Source organism: Eleutherodactylus coqui, chromosome 8 (assembly GCF_035609145.1).
Source record: "Eleutherodactylus coqui strain aEleCoq1 chromosome 8, aEleCoq1.hap1, whole genome shotgun sequence".
Lineage (NCBI taxonomy): Eukaryota > Metazoa > Chordata > Amphibia > Anura > Eleutherodactylidae > Eleutherodactylus > Eleutherodactylus coqui.
This window is the reverse complement of record NC_089844.1, coordinates 107,653,145-107,671,474: the sequence shown is the minus strand read 5'-3', so window position 1 is coordinate 107,671,474 and position 18,330 is coordinate 107,653,145. Positions and strand designations below refer to the sequence as shown.

The 18,330-nt window shown below is 42.9% G+C and overlaps 1 protein-coding gene across 5 annotated transcripts in view; it reads right to left on the bottom strand.

The window, feature by feature from the left end:
* The window catches only part of CLEC16A (C-type lectin domain containing 16A), a 197,527-nt gene that overhangs the window by 140,270 nt on the left and 38,927 nt on the right, over positions 1-18,330 (bottom strand). For all 5 annotated transcript variants that reach the window (XM_066576179.1, XM_066576181.1, XM_066576183.1 and 2 more), the window contains exons 9-10: positions 11,299-11,412; positions 3,554-3,782 (exon numbers count right to left, since the gene is read on the bottom strand). In XM_066576179.1, the coding sequence (XP_066432276.1) occupies positions 3,554-3,782; positions 11,299-11,412 (343 nt within the window). The remainder of the gene's footprint in view (positions 1-3,553; positions 3,783-11,298; positions 11,413-18,330) is intronic.

Sequence of the window (18,330 nt, the reverse complement as noted above, 5' to 3'; positions counted from 1 at the left end):
CGAACAACATCTGGATCCCAGAACAAGACAAATAAAAACCTCCGGCTTCAGTCAATGTGCGAAAGATGCCGGAGAAACAATTGCGGTAGTGTTGTGCCTGCCAAGTACGACACTTAGCTTTATTTCATAGTTTGTTCACATTTTTCTATCCTATCGTAAAGAGATTTCAAAATCTGGGCCCTTATACAACAACCGCTCTCGTCCTACAACCTTGTTACCTCTTCTGGGGGAGCCCAACCCAGACTCTCATGCCTTGGACGGCAACCTTGGCAAATACCAGGGCACAGATGGGGCACCATAGCTCTTGGTGAGGAGTGGTCACCTGCAGGCCTTTGGACTGGTTAAGGAACGGATCAGGAGAACTTTACTTTTTGGCAAAAGCAATAGTCTGTATCCTTATGTGGCATGTTCACACTTAATCATGTAATACTTGGGTAGATTAATATGCTGCATGTTTAAAGTAGGTAAGCTTTTTCTTCCCCCGTCCCCAATCCCACCTTCCCCCCAATTTAAATACAGGTGTGACAAGGACACGTATTTATCAAAGTCAAACAAACAGTATCGGGGAAGATTTATGAAAACTAGTGCAAGGCAAAAGTAAAGTAGTTAGTTATTTAGCACACTTTATTCCATTTCAAATTTTTCAGATTTTTTTTTGGAAAATACTAAAAAGGGTAGCTACTGTAGTCTTCCTTTTCATTAATTTTCATCAATCTGCTCAATGATCTTGTAAAAAATAAATAAAGCCCATATACTATATGAGCCTCGTGTGGCACAGAGCGTTAAGGCATCAGAAATTCAGTCCTAAGCTTTCGCTCACGACCTGAAGGTTGCAAGTTTAATCTCAGCATGGTTCAGGTAGCCGGCTCAAAGTTGATTCAGCCTTCCATCCTTCCGAGATTGGTAAAATGAGTACCCAGCTTGGTGGGAGGTAATAAATAAATTACCTGAAAGCGCTGTGGGATAAGTTGGCGCTATACAAATACGGTTTGTTTTTTTTATATATATATGCCAAGACAGACCAAAGCTCAGGTCTGTTTTATAGCAATCTGTGCAAGTAAGAGATGGAAAAATACCTCTACAGCGCCATCTATTGGATGGCAGCATTCCTTCAAATCAAAGTGACTTTATAACAAGTCTTATCAATTATTGGGAATAGGAAACCAAGTCAGAAACCATGCAGACACAGACTGTTTCGGGGGGGCTTGCCCCTCATCAGTGTGCAGCAGGTTACTGCTTATTTGTGAGGGGCCAATGACATGGCTCAGAAGCAGTGTCGTGTCTCCTTAAGTAGAGCACCCAATCATTGATAAGACTTGTTATAAAGTCACTTTGATCTGAAGGAATGCTGCCATCCAATAGATGGCTCTGTAGAGGTATTTCTCAATCTTTCTTATTTGCATAAACTTCCCAGAGGAGCTAGCATTGCCTTATAAGTCTCCTTACTCATCTTTTAGGTGTCCCCACATTCCTTCTGGACGCTCTCCTCGGGGAGAGACTATACCATCCCCTGACCCACTTTCCCCCTAGGTATCTCCACACACTTTTTGGGTGCTCTCCTTGAGGAGACACGACACCACTTCTAACCTATAGCAATCAGTAATACGACACACATTCAGCATAAGTTTATGGTATTTCAAAGAATAAATAATGGAAATCTCACTAATAAAAGCTCCAGGTCTTCACTGTTTGGCATAAACAGGTAACAAACAGTGAAATAACTCATGAAGAGGTTTCCGTTTTCTAAGAGTAAATGGAAGGATCCCATAAATCACAAGAAGGTTTTCCAACACGTTGACAACTCTTGATAGATTTCGAGGTTTGTGTGATCCCTACAAGCGTCCCACAGAGCTCTATATATGTGTGATTTGTTACATAGGCAGGAATACCACACAATAGGTGGTTAAATTAAGCAGAACAAGGTACGGTCTAATTTTTTCATATTTTGGCCAAGAACATTTTTGTGTATATTTAGCATCTCCCAATCACATGTGAAACATAAATTTAAATAAGCCTACTACTGCATTTGCCAAAAATAAAAAGCCTGTTAAGAGTAGGTTCCAAAAGCCATTAATGCTAAAATCTGAATGATGAAGCGTGAGCTGGTGTTTACCAAGTTGAATGCCAGGTTGTGCGGAGGCGGCCAGCATTAAACAGGTTACAGCAGCTCCGCTACAGAAGTGTCCCAACATGTGAAGACATAAATGGGACTACAACTTTAGCTTTCCAAAAAAATGTTACATAAACCTATTTAAGATACCCTTCGGGATAATATTACATCCATAATACATCGGGCAAATACCAGCAAAGTCATGTCGAATAGTGTAGGAATCAGATCTTATTTCCTTCAGTATGAACTTCTGATATACAGCTTATATACCAGCATGGGTGCTTCTATGTAAATATAAACATGCATATTATACTGGCGCGCATATAAATACATATGCAAGTCTCCAAGTATAACTCGAATTATACTGCCGTGCCAGTGAAGTGCAGCAACCTGATGTTGCATCAGTTCCACAAGTGGATGGTAGGAATCTGGAGGGATGTTGAGTCATGACGTCTGGATGGCCATCCACAGCGCTGTGGTATTTCTAGGTACAGGATGGCGTTGGGTGCGAATGGCCTTCACCATCACATTGCATAAATGCTCAACCGGGCTCACATCAGGCAAAAGTGAAGGAACTCTCCACTGTGCTCCTCCAACAGAACTTGGGCCCGAAGGCATGGGATGTTGTACTGCTGGGATACCCAATCATTTTGGGGTACATGCAGTCCTCACAGGGGTGCGAATGGTACCAAGAAAAGAAACCAAGCAGGCACCAGTCAATGACTTGTTTAGGAGGACCAGTGGTCCCAACCCATGCCATGAGAACACACTGCACACCAGTATGGAACCACCATCAGTCTGCATAGTACCTTGTTGACAACTAGAGTCCACACCACACATGAATCATACCCATAAGCCCAACGCAATTAGTACGGAGACTCATTGGACCATCCCACACGGTGCCAGTCCTCTAGAGTCCAGTTAGCAACCTCACAAGCCCAGGTGAGTTGCTGTGTCCAGTGTTGTGGTATTGGCAGAGACCCTCTATCTTAAAGAGGTTGTCCCATGAAAAGAACTTAGACTTCTTCCCTATCCTGTGGGTATATCATGACTGCTGAGACCCCCACCGATCACAAGAACGGAGGTCTGAAGTACCCCTAAATAAGTAGTGTGCACACGTGACCACTGCTCTAAAACTTCATTCACTTCTATAGGACTGCCAGAGATAGCAGCATTCAGATGCTTGGATATCTCTAGCAATCACATACAGACTGCAGCTCCATTCATTCAGGTGTACAGGAGACCTCAATTCTGGTGATCATGGGGTCCCAGCAATCAGACCGTTATGCAGTATCCTGTGAGTAAGGGCCATCTTTGAATGTGTGAAAAAAAAAAAACCTTTAAAATCAGGTGTTATTAGTAAGGATATACAAAAACTAACTACATCACAACCCAATAGCTCCATCCACCATATTGTAGGATGACACAATCAGCTCTTCTCACCTTCAGTCTCGCCAATAGCTTTTGCTCCCTTCATGCCAATCTCTGCCGATTTTGCCTTATCAGGGTCTTCGTGGCCATCATCAGGCAGTTTTTCCTCCTCCTCCTCTTCGCCAACATTTTTGTAGTTTGGCCTCTTTTGCAACTTCTTTTTGCCTCTCTGCCGGTTAATCTCAAGGGATTTCTCTAGACTCTCTTGAGGCTTTATGAAACATCTAATGCTAGATTCTCCCTGTATTAGAATACAAAAAAGTAACACGCTGTAACAGGAATGAATGAGAATAAATGAAGTCAGAATATCAGAATGGAGCTGAAATACACACAACCAACGATGAAGAGTGCGCCCTGGCAGAGAAAACATACCTTTTAACTAATCTCATACAAATCAGTTAATCTCTTTATGTCCACCAATTGTACATACACTTCCATACACTCGCTGACAAGTTGTCTAGTAAGGCCTCATGTCCCTATTAGTATAGCGCCACCTTATTCCACAGCACTTTCAAGTAATTTATTTTATTACCCCACACCAAGCTGGGTACTGGGTTATCGCCCTCGGAAGAATGGAAGGCCGAGTCAACCTTGACTTAAGCACTGCGGAATAAGTTAGCGCTATACAAATAAAGATTATTATTATTATTATTACCTTGAGCAGGCTACCTGAGCCAAGCGGGGATTGAACCTGCAACCTTCAGGTCGTGAGCGAGAGCTTAGGACTGCATTTCTGCTGCCTTAGCACTCTGCGCCACATGGGTCGCTAAATCAGAATACCACTTCAACCTTTTCCTATAGGGAAAGAGTGAGAGGAGTAGAGCAAAAAAACGATTGGGGGGGGGGGGGCGCAACCTATTTTAGAAAACATGCACCAAAAAACATTTCGAGGCACTTTGCCTCTTCTTCAGACCTGCTGGAGACACACTACATAATATATACATCACAATAGTAGTACATGGAAATGGATATATAGATATATGAGAGAGTACGTAATAGAGGAAAGACAAAAGGGGTGGATGATCTATAATTATATATATATATATATATATATATATATATATATATATATATATATATATATATATATATATATATATATATATATATATATATATATATATATATATATATATATATATATATATATATATATATATACATATATACACACATATACACACACACATATATATATCATATTGTTTTCTTCACTGGGAGTAGCTCCATCTCCTCCTCCTTTTCTACCACCCTTTTTTCTACTCCCTATGGGGCAAGAAATGCAAGTAAATTTGTGTCTAATGTCCAGTTTGGACACAGACTTCCCATTCGCTGTATTACGTTATCTATGCACACGTGAGTAGTGTGGTCACCTGTAAATACCACAAAGTCAAAAGCTATCAAAAAACATAGTGAATGTATGAATAAACCCATTTCGCTATCCATTACAAAAAACATTTATGTACTTGTGAAGATATCAAAGGTGTAGAGGTGGAATTCATTTACCACAGACAATACACATAACTTTTCTTTGTGTGTCATTACTATGTTAATAGGTTTTTTCACAGTAGAAGACCCTCTCATTCTTTCCATATAACACATTTAAAAAAAAAAAAGTGTAAAAAGTGTTGAGTAAAAGATAGCGGTAACTCAAATTAGTCAGATGGCGAGAATGATAAAAATGGAGCAAGAGGAAAATAGCAGAAATATTACATAGTTTAGAATAGTTTCTGAAATCTGAGGTTTGGTTTTATAATGTTCATTTTTTGATAATTTTATGCTTTTTCAGTTAGCAACAGGAACATTCAGGGATACCATAGATAGAATCCTAGACTGGTAGAGTTGGAGGGACCTCCGGGGTCATCTGGTCCAACCCCCTCCTCAGTGCAGGATCACTAAATCATCCCATATATCTGGCATCACATACAATGGCAAATCGAGAAACAAGCAGTAGGAGCGATAGTCGATGCATCACTCAATCAACGTGCCAATTCTCAAATATTGGTTAGTCCATACCGTATTGGTGAGCATTCACACATCAGCATGCAATGTATTAAACAGGTAGTAATACCATGGTTGCTTGGATAATAAGCAAGAAGTTCCAAATTTTAAAGAGCGACCTTTAGATTCATACATTAGTCAGTACACAGGCAAATTGGAATTACAGAGGCTGTGCCATGTTGTAAAATTAGCCCCTATCGACAGGGTAGCTTTCACATCAATAGGGGTTCAACCAAGGGGGCAGTCACCGATCCAGAGTACATGCTCCTGTGCATCCTTAAGTGAGAGTACATGAGCGCCTTTCTGGGCGCCCTGGAGCTAAGTAATATCTACACTTCTATTCACTGATGAGATTTTTATTGAGAAGCCCTTTTTAAAGCAAAATTAAATAAAAACTAGAAAAAAAGTCAAGTTTTTTTTTCTTCTCTCAAGGCCAAAGTTAACTTCACTGATGGAAATCTGCGTTCTGAGTTCTCACCATATTTAGCTATTTAAACTATGTCCTTTTTCGCATCCTTTCCACAGTTTTGGTTTGAACACATGCAAGACTGCTAGTAACTCAAAGCAGTACCAGTAAAGTCTACGTCTTACGGGAAAGAGAAAGTAGGTTAGAAGATCGACAATCTCTGGGCAGGTAGAAGTAAACCACATCACTATTGTACAGGAAGCAGATGGGAACCTCTCTCACCCAATAGGAAGGAAGAAGAGTATCAGAGGAAACTACTACAGAATGAGATTCATGCTTAGGTGAGCCGCTTGCACCTTACAAGATGTAGAGAAGGGTCATGTTTCGAAAAGGATGACTGGTAAAGATGACACCGCATCCAGACAACAAGAAGTGAAAACGACAGTTCGTCTCTAACCGGAGACGACTGGCACACGCTCTTCACTTGCCAAACAAGCGGAGCCACGCGCTTCCCGGAAATGTAGAATGAAATCTTAGGTTTTCTCAGAAGTATTACCGCAGGGTATAACTTTAAAAGATCAACGATACTGTGTTGCTTGCAATAAGATAGTATTAAAGTTCATCTCTCACAGGCATGGAAGAAGGGAACCCTAAGAGACCTTCTACCCAAAGAACTAAAAGAAAACTAACAGAAATACGGCCGGAGACCGAACTCAAAACAGCCAGACAGTTGGGTGTCCGAAGAGTATACCGTCATATAAAGTTATTTACAGATGGAGTAGAACTCAGTTCCTCATTTAACAAGTCTCATTGTGATATCCTAATGACTTATTCGCAGTTTTACTCAGGACTGCACATAACACCACTAATTATCCTAGTACGTTATGCTCAAACATCGCAGTCCTATTTCGGCTTCATCTGAAACACTTTAGTTGTGGAAAATTAAAGTAGGAAACCCAAGTGGCCAACAGTATGTGGACAACCAACTAGACTGCATGTCCATTCCACATCTCATTCCATTACTATGGGCATTAGTGGAGTTTTTTCTTTGTAGCAGCAACACCACCTCTAAAGTTGGAATTCCACTATATTCTAATAAGGGAAATGGAACAATACCTCTGCAGCTCCACCCATTGGAAGGCAGCATTCCTGCAAGTCAATGTTCGACTCTTTATATAAGCCTTGTAACAATGACTGGGAATCGATACAAGGCTTGTATAAAAAGTCTAACATTGACTTGCTGAAATGTTGCCTTCCAATAGGTGGCGCTGCAGAGGTATTGTTCCATCTGCCTTATTTGCATATTACCCAGAGGCGCATGAATGGCCTTATAAGTCTCCTCACGCCCTCAACTTCTAGGCGCTCTCCCTAAGTAGAAAATATAGCGTTCCTGATTATATTCTAAAGCATGGCCACAGGATTTACATCCATTTAGCCACAAGAGCATTCCCAGATCAGTAAAAACAGGTCAGTAACCAGGATCAGTCAGTTAGTTCGATGTTGAATAGCAATGAACACCAATATAGGAAGGTATCTCCTCATACTTTCTTCTTGTGTGAGTAGGAGGGATCACGGTGCATCTTTTTTGGATGGCTGTGGGGAATTTGGTATAAAACATTCCCCTCTAGAATCAACCTCATAAATAAAAAATGATCATAGCAATGGCAAGATTGTGGAACTCAAATCTGTTTCTTGTCCTTGCTACCCAGAGTCAACATTGATTAATTGAAGAGATTTTCTACAAGTACTCAAGGAAAAGCAAGATGAGGCAAAAAGCCAATCTTAGATTGAGGATTTGGCAGAGATCAACATTTTCACTGAGAAACTGAAAAAAAATTCCATCTTTTATTCCTACAGATTCTCCAATTTCCAGCCTCAGTCCTTAAACAAAGCTATATAGCCTTTAATGCCATGGTTAATGCTGAAGGTTATGCACTGTATATGGTGTTCACATTATTAGCCTGGATGCGGGTCTGGCAGAGCCAATGTTTGGTGGGTAAACTTTTGGGGAACTTGTTACCTTCTTCTGCTCCCTGTTCGCTCCACCCACCTGTTCCTCAGCTGATCATAGGGTAGGAGTGCTATCAGGATTCTAGACCTTCTCTATAAAAGTAGTGTTCTCCTTCTATAGCGTCTTTGACAAAAAACGTAAGCATGGGTGGTGCAAGATCACAAGCATGCAGGTTCTGCTAGTGTTCATATAACATTTCAACAAAAGCCTTTGAACCCGATCTAATCTCAAATTATCAAAGACACAAGCATAAACTGGGAGATCAGCAGGCGTCAGAATCCTGCTGGCTTTCAGATGTACGTTAGGGTAGCTTAAAGGGCCTTTGTCATAAAAAAAAAAAAAGGAAGAAAAGGATCTGGCTGGCTGGAGGTGACATGACCCAGGGTACTACAGGAGCCAGAGGAAGATCGGTGGGAAGAAGGTGCGGAAAGTAGGCTGATGGGGGAGGAATAGGTAAGTATTGATTTATTCTCTTTTTTTTTTAATGACAGAACCCCTTTAATGCTGGACAATAAATCGGCCAAATAGTCATTTAAACAAGTTGTTAGTGTACGAATAACTGCTGCATGTAAGGGCTCTCGCACAAGTGTCTTACCGCGTGTGCAGCACGCAATACATGGCGCTATGCTGCATGCCGACAAATCCCCATACACTATCTTGGCGCGTATGTGTGCGTAATACCCCTCCAAGATAGTGCATGTCACCTTCTTGTTTTGCGCACACATTATGTGTGTGCGCGCGAGGCACCATTAAAAGTAATGTAAAAGTTAGTTACCACGTATTACACGTGCAAAACCTGCGCAGGTAGTACGCGGTATTAAATGCTCATGTGAGAGAGTGTTAGGTTTCTACACGTAGCAATTGTTGGGTAAACTTCATAGGAGGAGTGCGGGAGAGACTCTCCCAACAAACCGGTTGGCTAGTCATTGAAGACAGCTTTGCTGAAACTAAACGACTAGAGACAAGTGGACGAATTCTCGCTCGTTACCCCGTCCGCTACAGTGTTTACACAGAAATATCGCTTACATTCACTCTCTTGAACTAATGTTTGGACGGTAGTGGTCCTGTTTTAAGGAGGCACAATGGAAGTCTACATTTTTTCTACCAGTTGTTTTAACTCTTTAACAACCAGACACTTTTTGCATCTTTTCATTCTTGTTTATTCCTACTCGGGTTCCAAGAACTATGTTCTTTATATGTTTTCATCAACAGAGCCCCATTAGGGCTTGTTTTTTTGAAAGGAGTTGTATTTTTGTGACATTACTTAATGTACCATGTGATGTATTGATAAACTTTAATAAACTTCCAAGTGGAGTGAAATGGAGAAAAAAAACCATTGTGCCATTTTTAGGGAGCCTGCATCCACGGTGCAGCTACAGTGACAAGTTCACTTTATTCTGTGGGCCAGGAGGAAAAGGCTTAATGCACACGGCCATATTTGCAGTACGGAATCCAAGGCAGGCGTCCGCCCCCAGATTCCGTAGCAAATACCTGCCATAGCATGCTATGCAGAATCGCTTTTCCCTGCCCACAAACGGAAATCAATTGCAATTTTCCGTTCACAAGGGGAAAAAAATAGCTACATGCTCTATTTTAGTGCAGGCCTCGCACTGAAATCAAAGAAAGCCATCCGTCCCATGGCCCTTCCGCAGTGAACAGTGCAGAAAGTGCACCGGATCCGGGTCATCGACAGCGCGGGTAACTCTGTACTGCGCATGTGCGACGGCCGGCACATCCACAGCACAGAAGAAGAGAAAATGACAGTTACGCAGGGGTCGCCGCACCAGAATCTGTGTGTGGGATCCCGCACCAGAATCCGACCCGGTCGTGTGCATGCGGCCTAAGGGTGCCTGTCCACGGGCATGATTTCGCATTGCTATGGAAAGCGCTGTCACCGGTCCACGAGCAGAGAATCATTGCGATTCTCCGCTCGCGGTGGGCAATTCGCATCAGATAGGGCTGACCGTTGGAGAATCGGCTGCGGCTCCTGCTTCCGGGCGGTGGCTCCCGCGGCGGCGATCTCCTACGGGACTTCGCATCGCCATTACAGTGATAGCAAAGTTAGAGATTTATTATTGCGTTTTACTACTTCAAAAAATAAAGTCTCAAAGGAAAAAAACAAAAAAACCACACAGCTCAAAAATCTTTTTTTCCCACCACCTTCTTATCCCCTAAGGCTGTTTTCACATGGCTGAGACAATTGCATGAGAGTTGTGCATTGCGAGACACACAAACATTAACCCCACTCTTTTGAATGGGGTCACACATATGAGCGATTTTTTCCTGTATCGCAGAAATAAATCACGACATGTCCCGTCTTTCAGCGTTCCCTTGGAACGCCTCACCCATTGTTTTCAATGGGGTTAGCAAAACATTGCACAGTGTGCATGCCAGGCTTCCCATTGAAAAACACCTTTAGCTGTGGCAGAGTATCGCTACTTCCCTGAAGTGGTGCGAGACGCTAAACACAAAAATCCCTTGCATCCGCAGGGACATTGCACGTTGGCGAGCGCGATATGGGCCACGTTTTTCACGTCCCGATATCTCACTCGCCCAGATGAAATTGGCCCAACTTTATTCTTCCGTTTAGGGAGCTGCTCGTTTGCTTGTTTTTTTTGCTTTGTTTCTATTCCGCAGGACAAGGTGCATACAAGTTTTTGAGCCCTTTTTTTTCAAGTTTTTTTTTTAACGGCACAGTGATGAAAAAACTACATTTCTGCCATATCATGCAAATTCTGTGAATTTGTTGATTGTTTTTATTTTTTTTAGGTGAAAACTGGGAAAAAGGTTTTAACTTATTTTTCTAATGTTTATTTTTATTGTACTTTTATTTGCATTTTGTTTTAATTGCATTGACTGGGAATTCAGTGTAGTACACACATCTCTGTATAGTCGTAATACAGATCACTGCTAATAGGACAACCTACACGCTGACTGCGTTTCATCCGATTTTCAAGCAAACATAAGGGGTCTCAGCCTTTTCCCACACTGCACTGCAGATCATGCCCGTAATACGCTCTTGGCGCTCCGCTATAAGTTTGCCCTCTGTGCCCTTTGATTCCTTAATAAGCAGTTTTTGCATTTACTGTAAAGTATCTGGAGTTAGTGAAATGAAAGGATTAAAATAAAAATGGGAATAAACAAATTCATCTAGCTCAGTGCAGAGACTTCCTGCACACTACCAAGAAAAGGCATTTTGAGAGGATATTGGAAGAGTCGGGTCAATGACACACAGATATAAATAAAACCTCCATCATATATTGGTCACGGCACTGTACTTTATCAAGAATCTAAATGCTTTTCACAACTGCTTCAAGAAATATTGAGGTTTCCACTTACGGAACTCCGCTGAACATCATGTTCTGGTTTAGATGAAAACATAGAGAGGTCACCGTTCAAAATGACATCCGCCAGCGAGTCGACCAAAGGTGCATAATGTATTGTTAAAAACACCTACATGGGAAAAGTGATGAAACAGAAGGTTATTAAGATGTGAGGACCAGCAGTGCCTGCAGATCAAAATAACTAATTACTAGTATTAAATGTAGCTTTAAAGAAAAAAAAAAAAAGCATTTTCTTAAATTAATGACATTTGCTTATATGCATGATTTAATTTGATTTTTCTATTTAAAGAGGGATTAACCCTTGAAGAAAATCCATTTCCGTTTTCCCCATTTGGACATAGAGAAGGGTCCCCCACTCTGGGCCTCTCCTGAGCTTACTTAGCCATTCATGTATTACATGGTCGGCCATTTATTTAAATGTACACTATATAATACTACACAACAGTCACTGCAGGGCAAATGTGTGGTCAAACATGGCTGACCTGCAGTAATCGCCTGAATACTGGGCCGAATATTATTAAGAAATAGGAACAACCCTTTTATAAAGGTTCAGTTTAAGGGGATTTTCTGGGCATTCACTACTGAAGACCTATTCTTAGGATAGGTTATCAATAGTTGATCGGCGAGGGTCCACTACTTGGGATTCCCGTTGACCAGCTGATCCTCAGGTCCTCTATCTGTGCAGCTGAGCTAGACTTCTGCATTGGGGTCGGGGTCGAAAGTGTAATAGAAAGCTTTCTTCCCGTTGATTTCAATGGATCAGCTGATTAGTGGGAATGCTGAGTGGAAGATCCCTTCCCCCGATCAACTATTGATGGCCTATCCTGAGATAATAATTAAAAAAAAAAAAAAATAGTACCTGATCTCTTCAGTCTCCCCCCCCCCCCCCCCCACCAAGCCAGTGTAGATGCCCCACCCCTTTTACAGGCAGTGACATGCTGTACCAGCACATGACTGCTGCAGCCAATCGGTGACCCTAGAGTTTAGCTGCCATAATTACTGGTATCATTGAGTACTATGAGCCGTCACCACTTGCAGCCCGTAAAGAATGACTAGTGGGGTCTGCCACAACATCTATGCTTGATCAGCAGGGAATTAAAAAGGTAAGTTCTGATTCTTGGAGTTTTTTTCCTCAAACATTTGGTTAAAAGGAAACCTGTTGCTATTCTCTCATGCCCAAAACTGACTTCACTGGTCAGTGGAGACTAAAAATAAAAAAAAAATATCAACTTCTAATTCTCCTTTCTTTTTTTAAATGAGCCCACATACTTCTGCAATTAGATTCCATAGTTATCCATTGCTGTGTGTAGATTAGCTGAGAAGAGTCCTCTGGCTGAGAGGAGTCATAATTATTTAAGGGGTGCTGACCTAAACCGTATCCCCTTCCTCTTAATGAGCAGCTATCACACAGGATCGTCTGTCTAAGAGAAGGGGCATGGGGTTAGCTTGGCAGCTCATGAATCAGCATGACTCTTCACAGCCAGATGACTTTCTTCTGACGATTTGCATATGGCAAAATAAGTTTGGAACCTAATTGCAAAGCTACATGGGCTGATTAGGAAAAGAGAGTTCATTAAAAGGGAGTGGCTTTTCATCCCAAGCCAGCCAGTGAAGTTGGTTTTGGAGTGAGATGGTGATGACAAGTTGCCCCTAAACCCCTTTAAAACACTGCTTGCCTGCAGCTGCCACTCAAGGCAGTTTAGTTCACTGTGCATTGGGTTATTGGGTTCAGTGTACAGTATAATAACTAGCAATACATGTGTTCTAGTGGTGGCTTCCAGAATCCAGCAAGTTAGGTCTTATAAGGAACCTGTCACATTCCCTCTTCTGTGGTTTTGTATTTATATTTTATTTGCTGTTCCTTTTTGTCTCCTCACTCAACCAACCCCTTTAAATTTACGTATATGCAAGGAGATCGGAGTCTGTATCAAGAAAACGATGGCTCAACAAACTTTCAAGCCACTTTCTGACCTGAACACATCATGCAGATAAAGGATGAAGATAAATCTTAATGCTACGGTTACCCAACAAAGGAGTCTCGGAATCCCGAAACATCATTCAAGAGTGGTCTTAGACCGGATGACTGTTGGGCACTTTAGCGTGCGACAGCCACCCCACTGACTCTTGCTCCTGTGCTTTCACACAAGAGGGATAATTGTTCAATGAATAGAGGTGATATGCCTCAGAGATCTCTTCTGGCCATCACCTCCATTCCCTGTGCGAGACGTTGAGCGCTAGTCGTGCCGTTTCAGCTCACTGAAACAAATGACTAGCAACTACCAAGCAACTTCTCGTTCAGTATCCTGTCGGGTGCCAAGTTGGCATGGGCTGACAATCACCCGTAGCTGCTCATTTGAGCAATTAAGGTCCATTTAGACACAAAGATTATCGCTCAAAATTCTCTCAAAAGCCATCTTTTGAGCGATAATCGTTGTGTGTAACTGCACTGACATCGTGCAGTTTTCGTTAAGCCGTTGCTCATCGTCGTCTTTCAGCGTACTGAGACAGCGAAGAGCCTTATCAGGGATTCACAGCGGGAGACAGCTGATACTATGGTTTCAGCTGTATCCTGCTCCCTGATGACAGGCTGGGTATGAAGAACAGAGCGTTCCAGCAGAGAACAGCTGGATGCAGAGAACAGCAGAGAACAGCTGGATGCAGAAGACAAGCGGGGACATCCCGCTTGTCTTCTGCATTCTCTGCTCAGAGCGCTCGGCTGTATAACACCCAGGTGCTCCGAGGAGAGAAGCGGGACACCCCGCTTGTCTTCTGCATCCTCCTCTCGGAGAGCAAGCTGATCACTCAACGTTTGCGCGATCACCTTGCGCTGTAAATGACACAACGATTATCGCTCAAAAGTCGCTCTAAAGACATCTTTTGAGCGATAATCGTGTCTAAATGGGCCTTTATTTGGGTGACTGTTAGCGCATGAAAAAGTACCCTAAAAAAAAAAAAAAAACAACTGCCCCAGCGTTCCATTACTTTGTATTATTGATGCTATCGGAGGAAGCGAGCTCAGCTTACTCTTTCTTCTTCCACAAGAATCATATTAACAAACGCTGTTAAACCCCGCACCTACTGTAGCTCTTTCTCCTTACTTTCGTAGTAGAAGGAAATTATTTATAAGACAGCAGCCCATTGATTAGAAATCATAAAGTGGTAATATTTATTTGAGGCGCTGTAAATGTCAGGATCCATCTACTAACTATGACAGCAGAAGGACGCAATGACATATAAATAATTCCGGATGGAGAAAGGAGGGAAGGTGTACGGGGCAGACAGCTATCTGAAGCAAGGGTGAAAAATGAAGATTTACCATCCTAATATATCCTGTGTCACATCTTCAAGTACCTTCCTGCCAAGGACAACATAAGGACACCGCCAGCAGTTTGTTTATTTTATTTCCGTTTCTCGTGAATGCAATTTAAAAGGGTTTAGGTTGCCTCAGAGTGCATTATTAAGCGGATCTACAGAAATGCCCTAATTTGCTAGCGAGCAGAGCTCTTTCAAAGGTTTATAAGGTCAATTCATGTAGAAACTTAAATGCTTATAGGGCGTCAGGACAAAGAACATTTATTTATTTTAAGGCAAGGCTTTGAACGGGATGGGCTCCAAATGCTGAAAGCCATTCCAGTAATGTAAAGATCAATAAAGTCCCATGTGCTAAGGGTTAAGGAGCAAGGATGAATAATGGATACCGCTGTACCTGAATTTGGAATGCAGCAGTTTGTTGTGAGTACAGTTCAGTGTATGCGAGAGCTTTATAAAAATAGTGTGGAAGAGGACATTGGGGGTATCCTTTTACATGCAACATTTAAATGGTTAGGACTGGTTCACACCGGGACACAGAGTGTTCATCATGTGTATCGCCATGTGCATGCTCATATGTAGCAGATTGTAGTGTGCATTTGCACCAAAATCCGCAGAATATCTAGCGCTGCCATTTTTGGTGTGGATCTGCACCATTTGCGGCACATTTAGAAGCACTTTTTGCTGCAGACCCGCAGCAGATTTCAGACTTTCAACTGAATGGCTGAAGTCTGCTGCAGATCCATGTCAAAACCCTCACCAACTAAGTGGATTTTCTGCTCTGTTCCGATTCCACTACGTCTACCCTGGGGAAGCATTTTAAAAGCAAAATCTGTTTTTTGGTTGCCATGCCAAGGTGCCATCCTTAAAGGGGTTGTCCCGCGCCGAAACGGGTTTTTTTTTTTTCAATAGCCCCCCCGTTCGGCGCGAGACAAACCCGATGCAGGGGTTAAAAAAGAAAACCGGATAGTGATTACCTGAATCCCCGCGCTCCGGTGACTTCTTACTTACCTGGTGAAGATGGCCGCCAGGATCTTCACCCTCGGTGGACCGCAGGGCTTCTGTGCGGTCCATTGCCGATTCCAGCCTCCTGATTGGCTGGAATCGGCACGTGACGGGGCGGAGCTACGAGGAGCCGCTCTCCGGCACGAGCGGCCCCATTCAGAAAAGAAGAAGACCGGACTGCGCAAGCGCGTCTAATCCGGCGATTAGACGCTGAAAATTAGACCATGGAGACGAGGACGCCAGCAACGGAACAGGTAAGTGAATAACTTCTGTATGGCTTATAATTAATGCACAATGTACATTACAAAGTGCATTAATATGGCCATACAGAAGTGTATAACCCCACTTGCTTTCGCGGGACAACCCCTTTAAAGGGGTTGTCCCGCGGCAGCAAGTGGGTCTATACACTTCTGTATGGCCATATTAATGCACTTTGTAATGTACATTGTGCATTAATTATGAGCCATACAGAAGTTATCAAAAGTTTTATACTTACCTGCTCCGTTGCTGGCGTCCTCGTCTCCATGGTGCCGACTAATTTTCGGCCTCCGATGGCCAAATTAGCCGCGCTTGCGCAGTCCGGGTCTTCTGCTGTCTTCAATGGGGCCGCTCGTGCAGAATGCCGGCTCCGTGTAGCTCCGCCCCGTCACGTGCCGATTCCAGCCAATCAGGAGGCTGGAATCGGCAATGGACCGCACAGAAGACCTGCGGTCCACGGAGGGAGCAGACCCCGGCGGCCATCTTCAGCAGGTGAGTATGAAGACGCCGGACCGCCGGGATTCAGGTAAGCACTCTCCGGTTTGTTTTTTTAACCGCTGCATCGGGGTTGTTTCGCGCCGAACGGGGGGGGGGGGGGTTAAAAAAAAAAAAAAAACGGTTTCGGCGCGGGACAACCCCTTTAAGGCTGCCTGCACACGGGCATATTTCCATTGCGGATTCCGGAGCAGGAGTCAGTCTCTGGATTCCGCAGCAAATACCGCTCACAGCAGTATTTCCACTCTACATGAGTGGAAATTGATTGCAGTTTTCCGCTCGCAGAGGAGGAATCTCAGCATGCTAGAATTCTGTGCGGAGTCCGCACCAACAGCGGAAGTTGTTGAAGTCAATGGAAGCCGTCCGACCTATGGCCATTTCGCAATCATCATTGTGGAAAGGTTGCAGGATCCACATCACCACCTAGCAATGGCACGGCATTGCCTGTACTGTGCATGCGCGCTGGCCAGCACACTCACAGCACAGAAACGCAGGGTTATCGGCGGCCGGGCACTGGGTCAAATTCCACTGTGGGATCCCGCATGTAGAATCCAACCCGGTTGTGTGCAGCCGGCCTACAGCTCAGCCAGCTGGGTTCAACATCAAGAGGTCTGGCTTATTCTGGCAGAGTGACCTTTAACGTTTTACCAGTAATTATGGCTGCATAAACAATCAGCCTGAGAGAAGCCATTTTTTACTACAGCTATGGAAGATTTTCAGGGAAGGGCTTATATTAGAGGCCCTTCCCCGAAAATCACTGCAGGGGTTGCCGGCAGGCCGTTATTTTCAATTGGCCATGGGTACTATATTGCACTATTATGGCAAGTACTATGCAAATGGGGAATACAGGTGGTGGAACAATCCTGTTTAAGAAGTAAATCCCTTGTCATAAAAGGCTGAACTATAAGACTTAAATGTGCCCCATGTATACTTTTACTGTGACATGAAGTGAGAGAGGTATGCCAACGGGCACGCTTAGCACACACTGGCTGCATGGTGCCATGGGGATACACTTAGCATACATATTAGAAGCATGTTCAGAAAACAATATGTAACACAGAGCCTAAGACAACACCTTTGCTCTATGGTGGCACATGGAAGTCATTAGAAGGGTCATCGCTTGGGATTCCTCTTGGGAGTCACAGCAGAGAGCCACTAAGTATCAGTGAAGGCAGCCCTTCCATTTATTAAATAGGAAGCCAATAATGTGAATGGCCACCATGTAATACCCTGTTTCCGCAAAAATAAGACAGAGTCTTATATTATTTTTTTGCTCCAAAAGATTTACTTTTTTACATGTATAACTGCCTGGACACTATTCATATGGACTTGTTTTATTAATTGTAACTAGGGCTTAATTTTGGAGTAGAGCTGATAGTTCAAGCATCCTCAAAAATCCAGAAAAATCATGCTAGGGCTTATTTTTGGGATAGGTCTTATTTAGGTTGACCAGAACTTAGGCTTGTGATAATAGCTGTTTGCTAGGAGTTTTGGCAGCCAGACCAAAGATCAGCTTTTCTTAATGAAACAGCCACAATAACATTTATATTAGCACTTGTAGATAAAAGAATAGTAAGCGATTGGGGTTTTATATTAACTTCGTCTCGAATGAGTACGTTACCCATTCAACAAAGCCTGGTATTTGACTGGCATTAATCACCCTGGTATGTCAACAGGATGTTTAACCAAAGCCACAACCATGAACGTCGCACGTCATCTGGGCCGGAGTACTTTAAGTACATGGTGTTGAAATGTAACATATTACAATGAATGTACGTACAGTAACACCCTGTAAGCCATTGATTATCAGGATGAATGTATGAAGTGAGTGAACAGCTGGCAAACTATTCAGATTGGTCTAAAAAGCATCAGATAAGAGATGACAGCAGTGCGGAAGGAAAGACCCATTTATGCGGGTTAATAATTGTGACTAGATCGTCACCACGTGTTAATAGGGCAA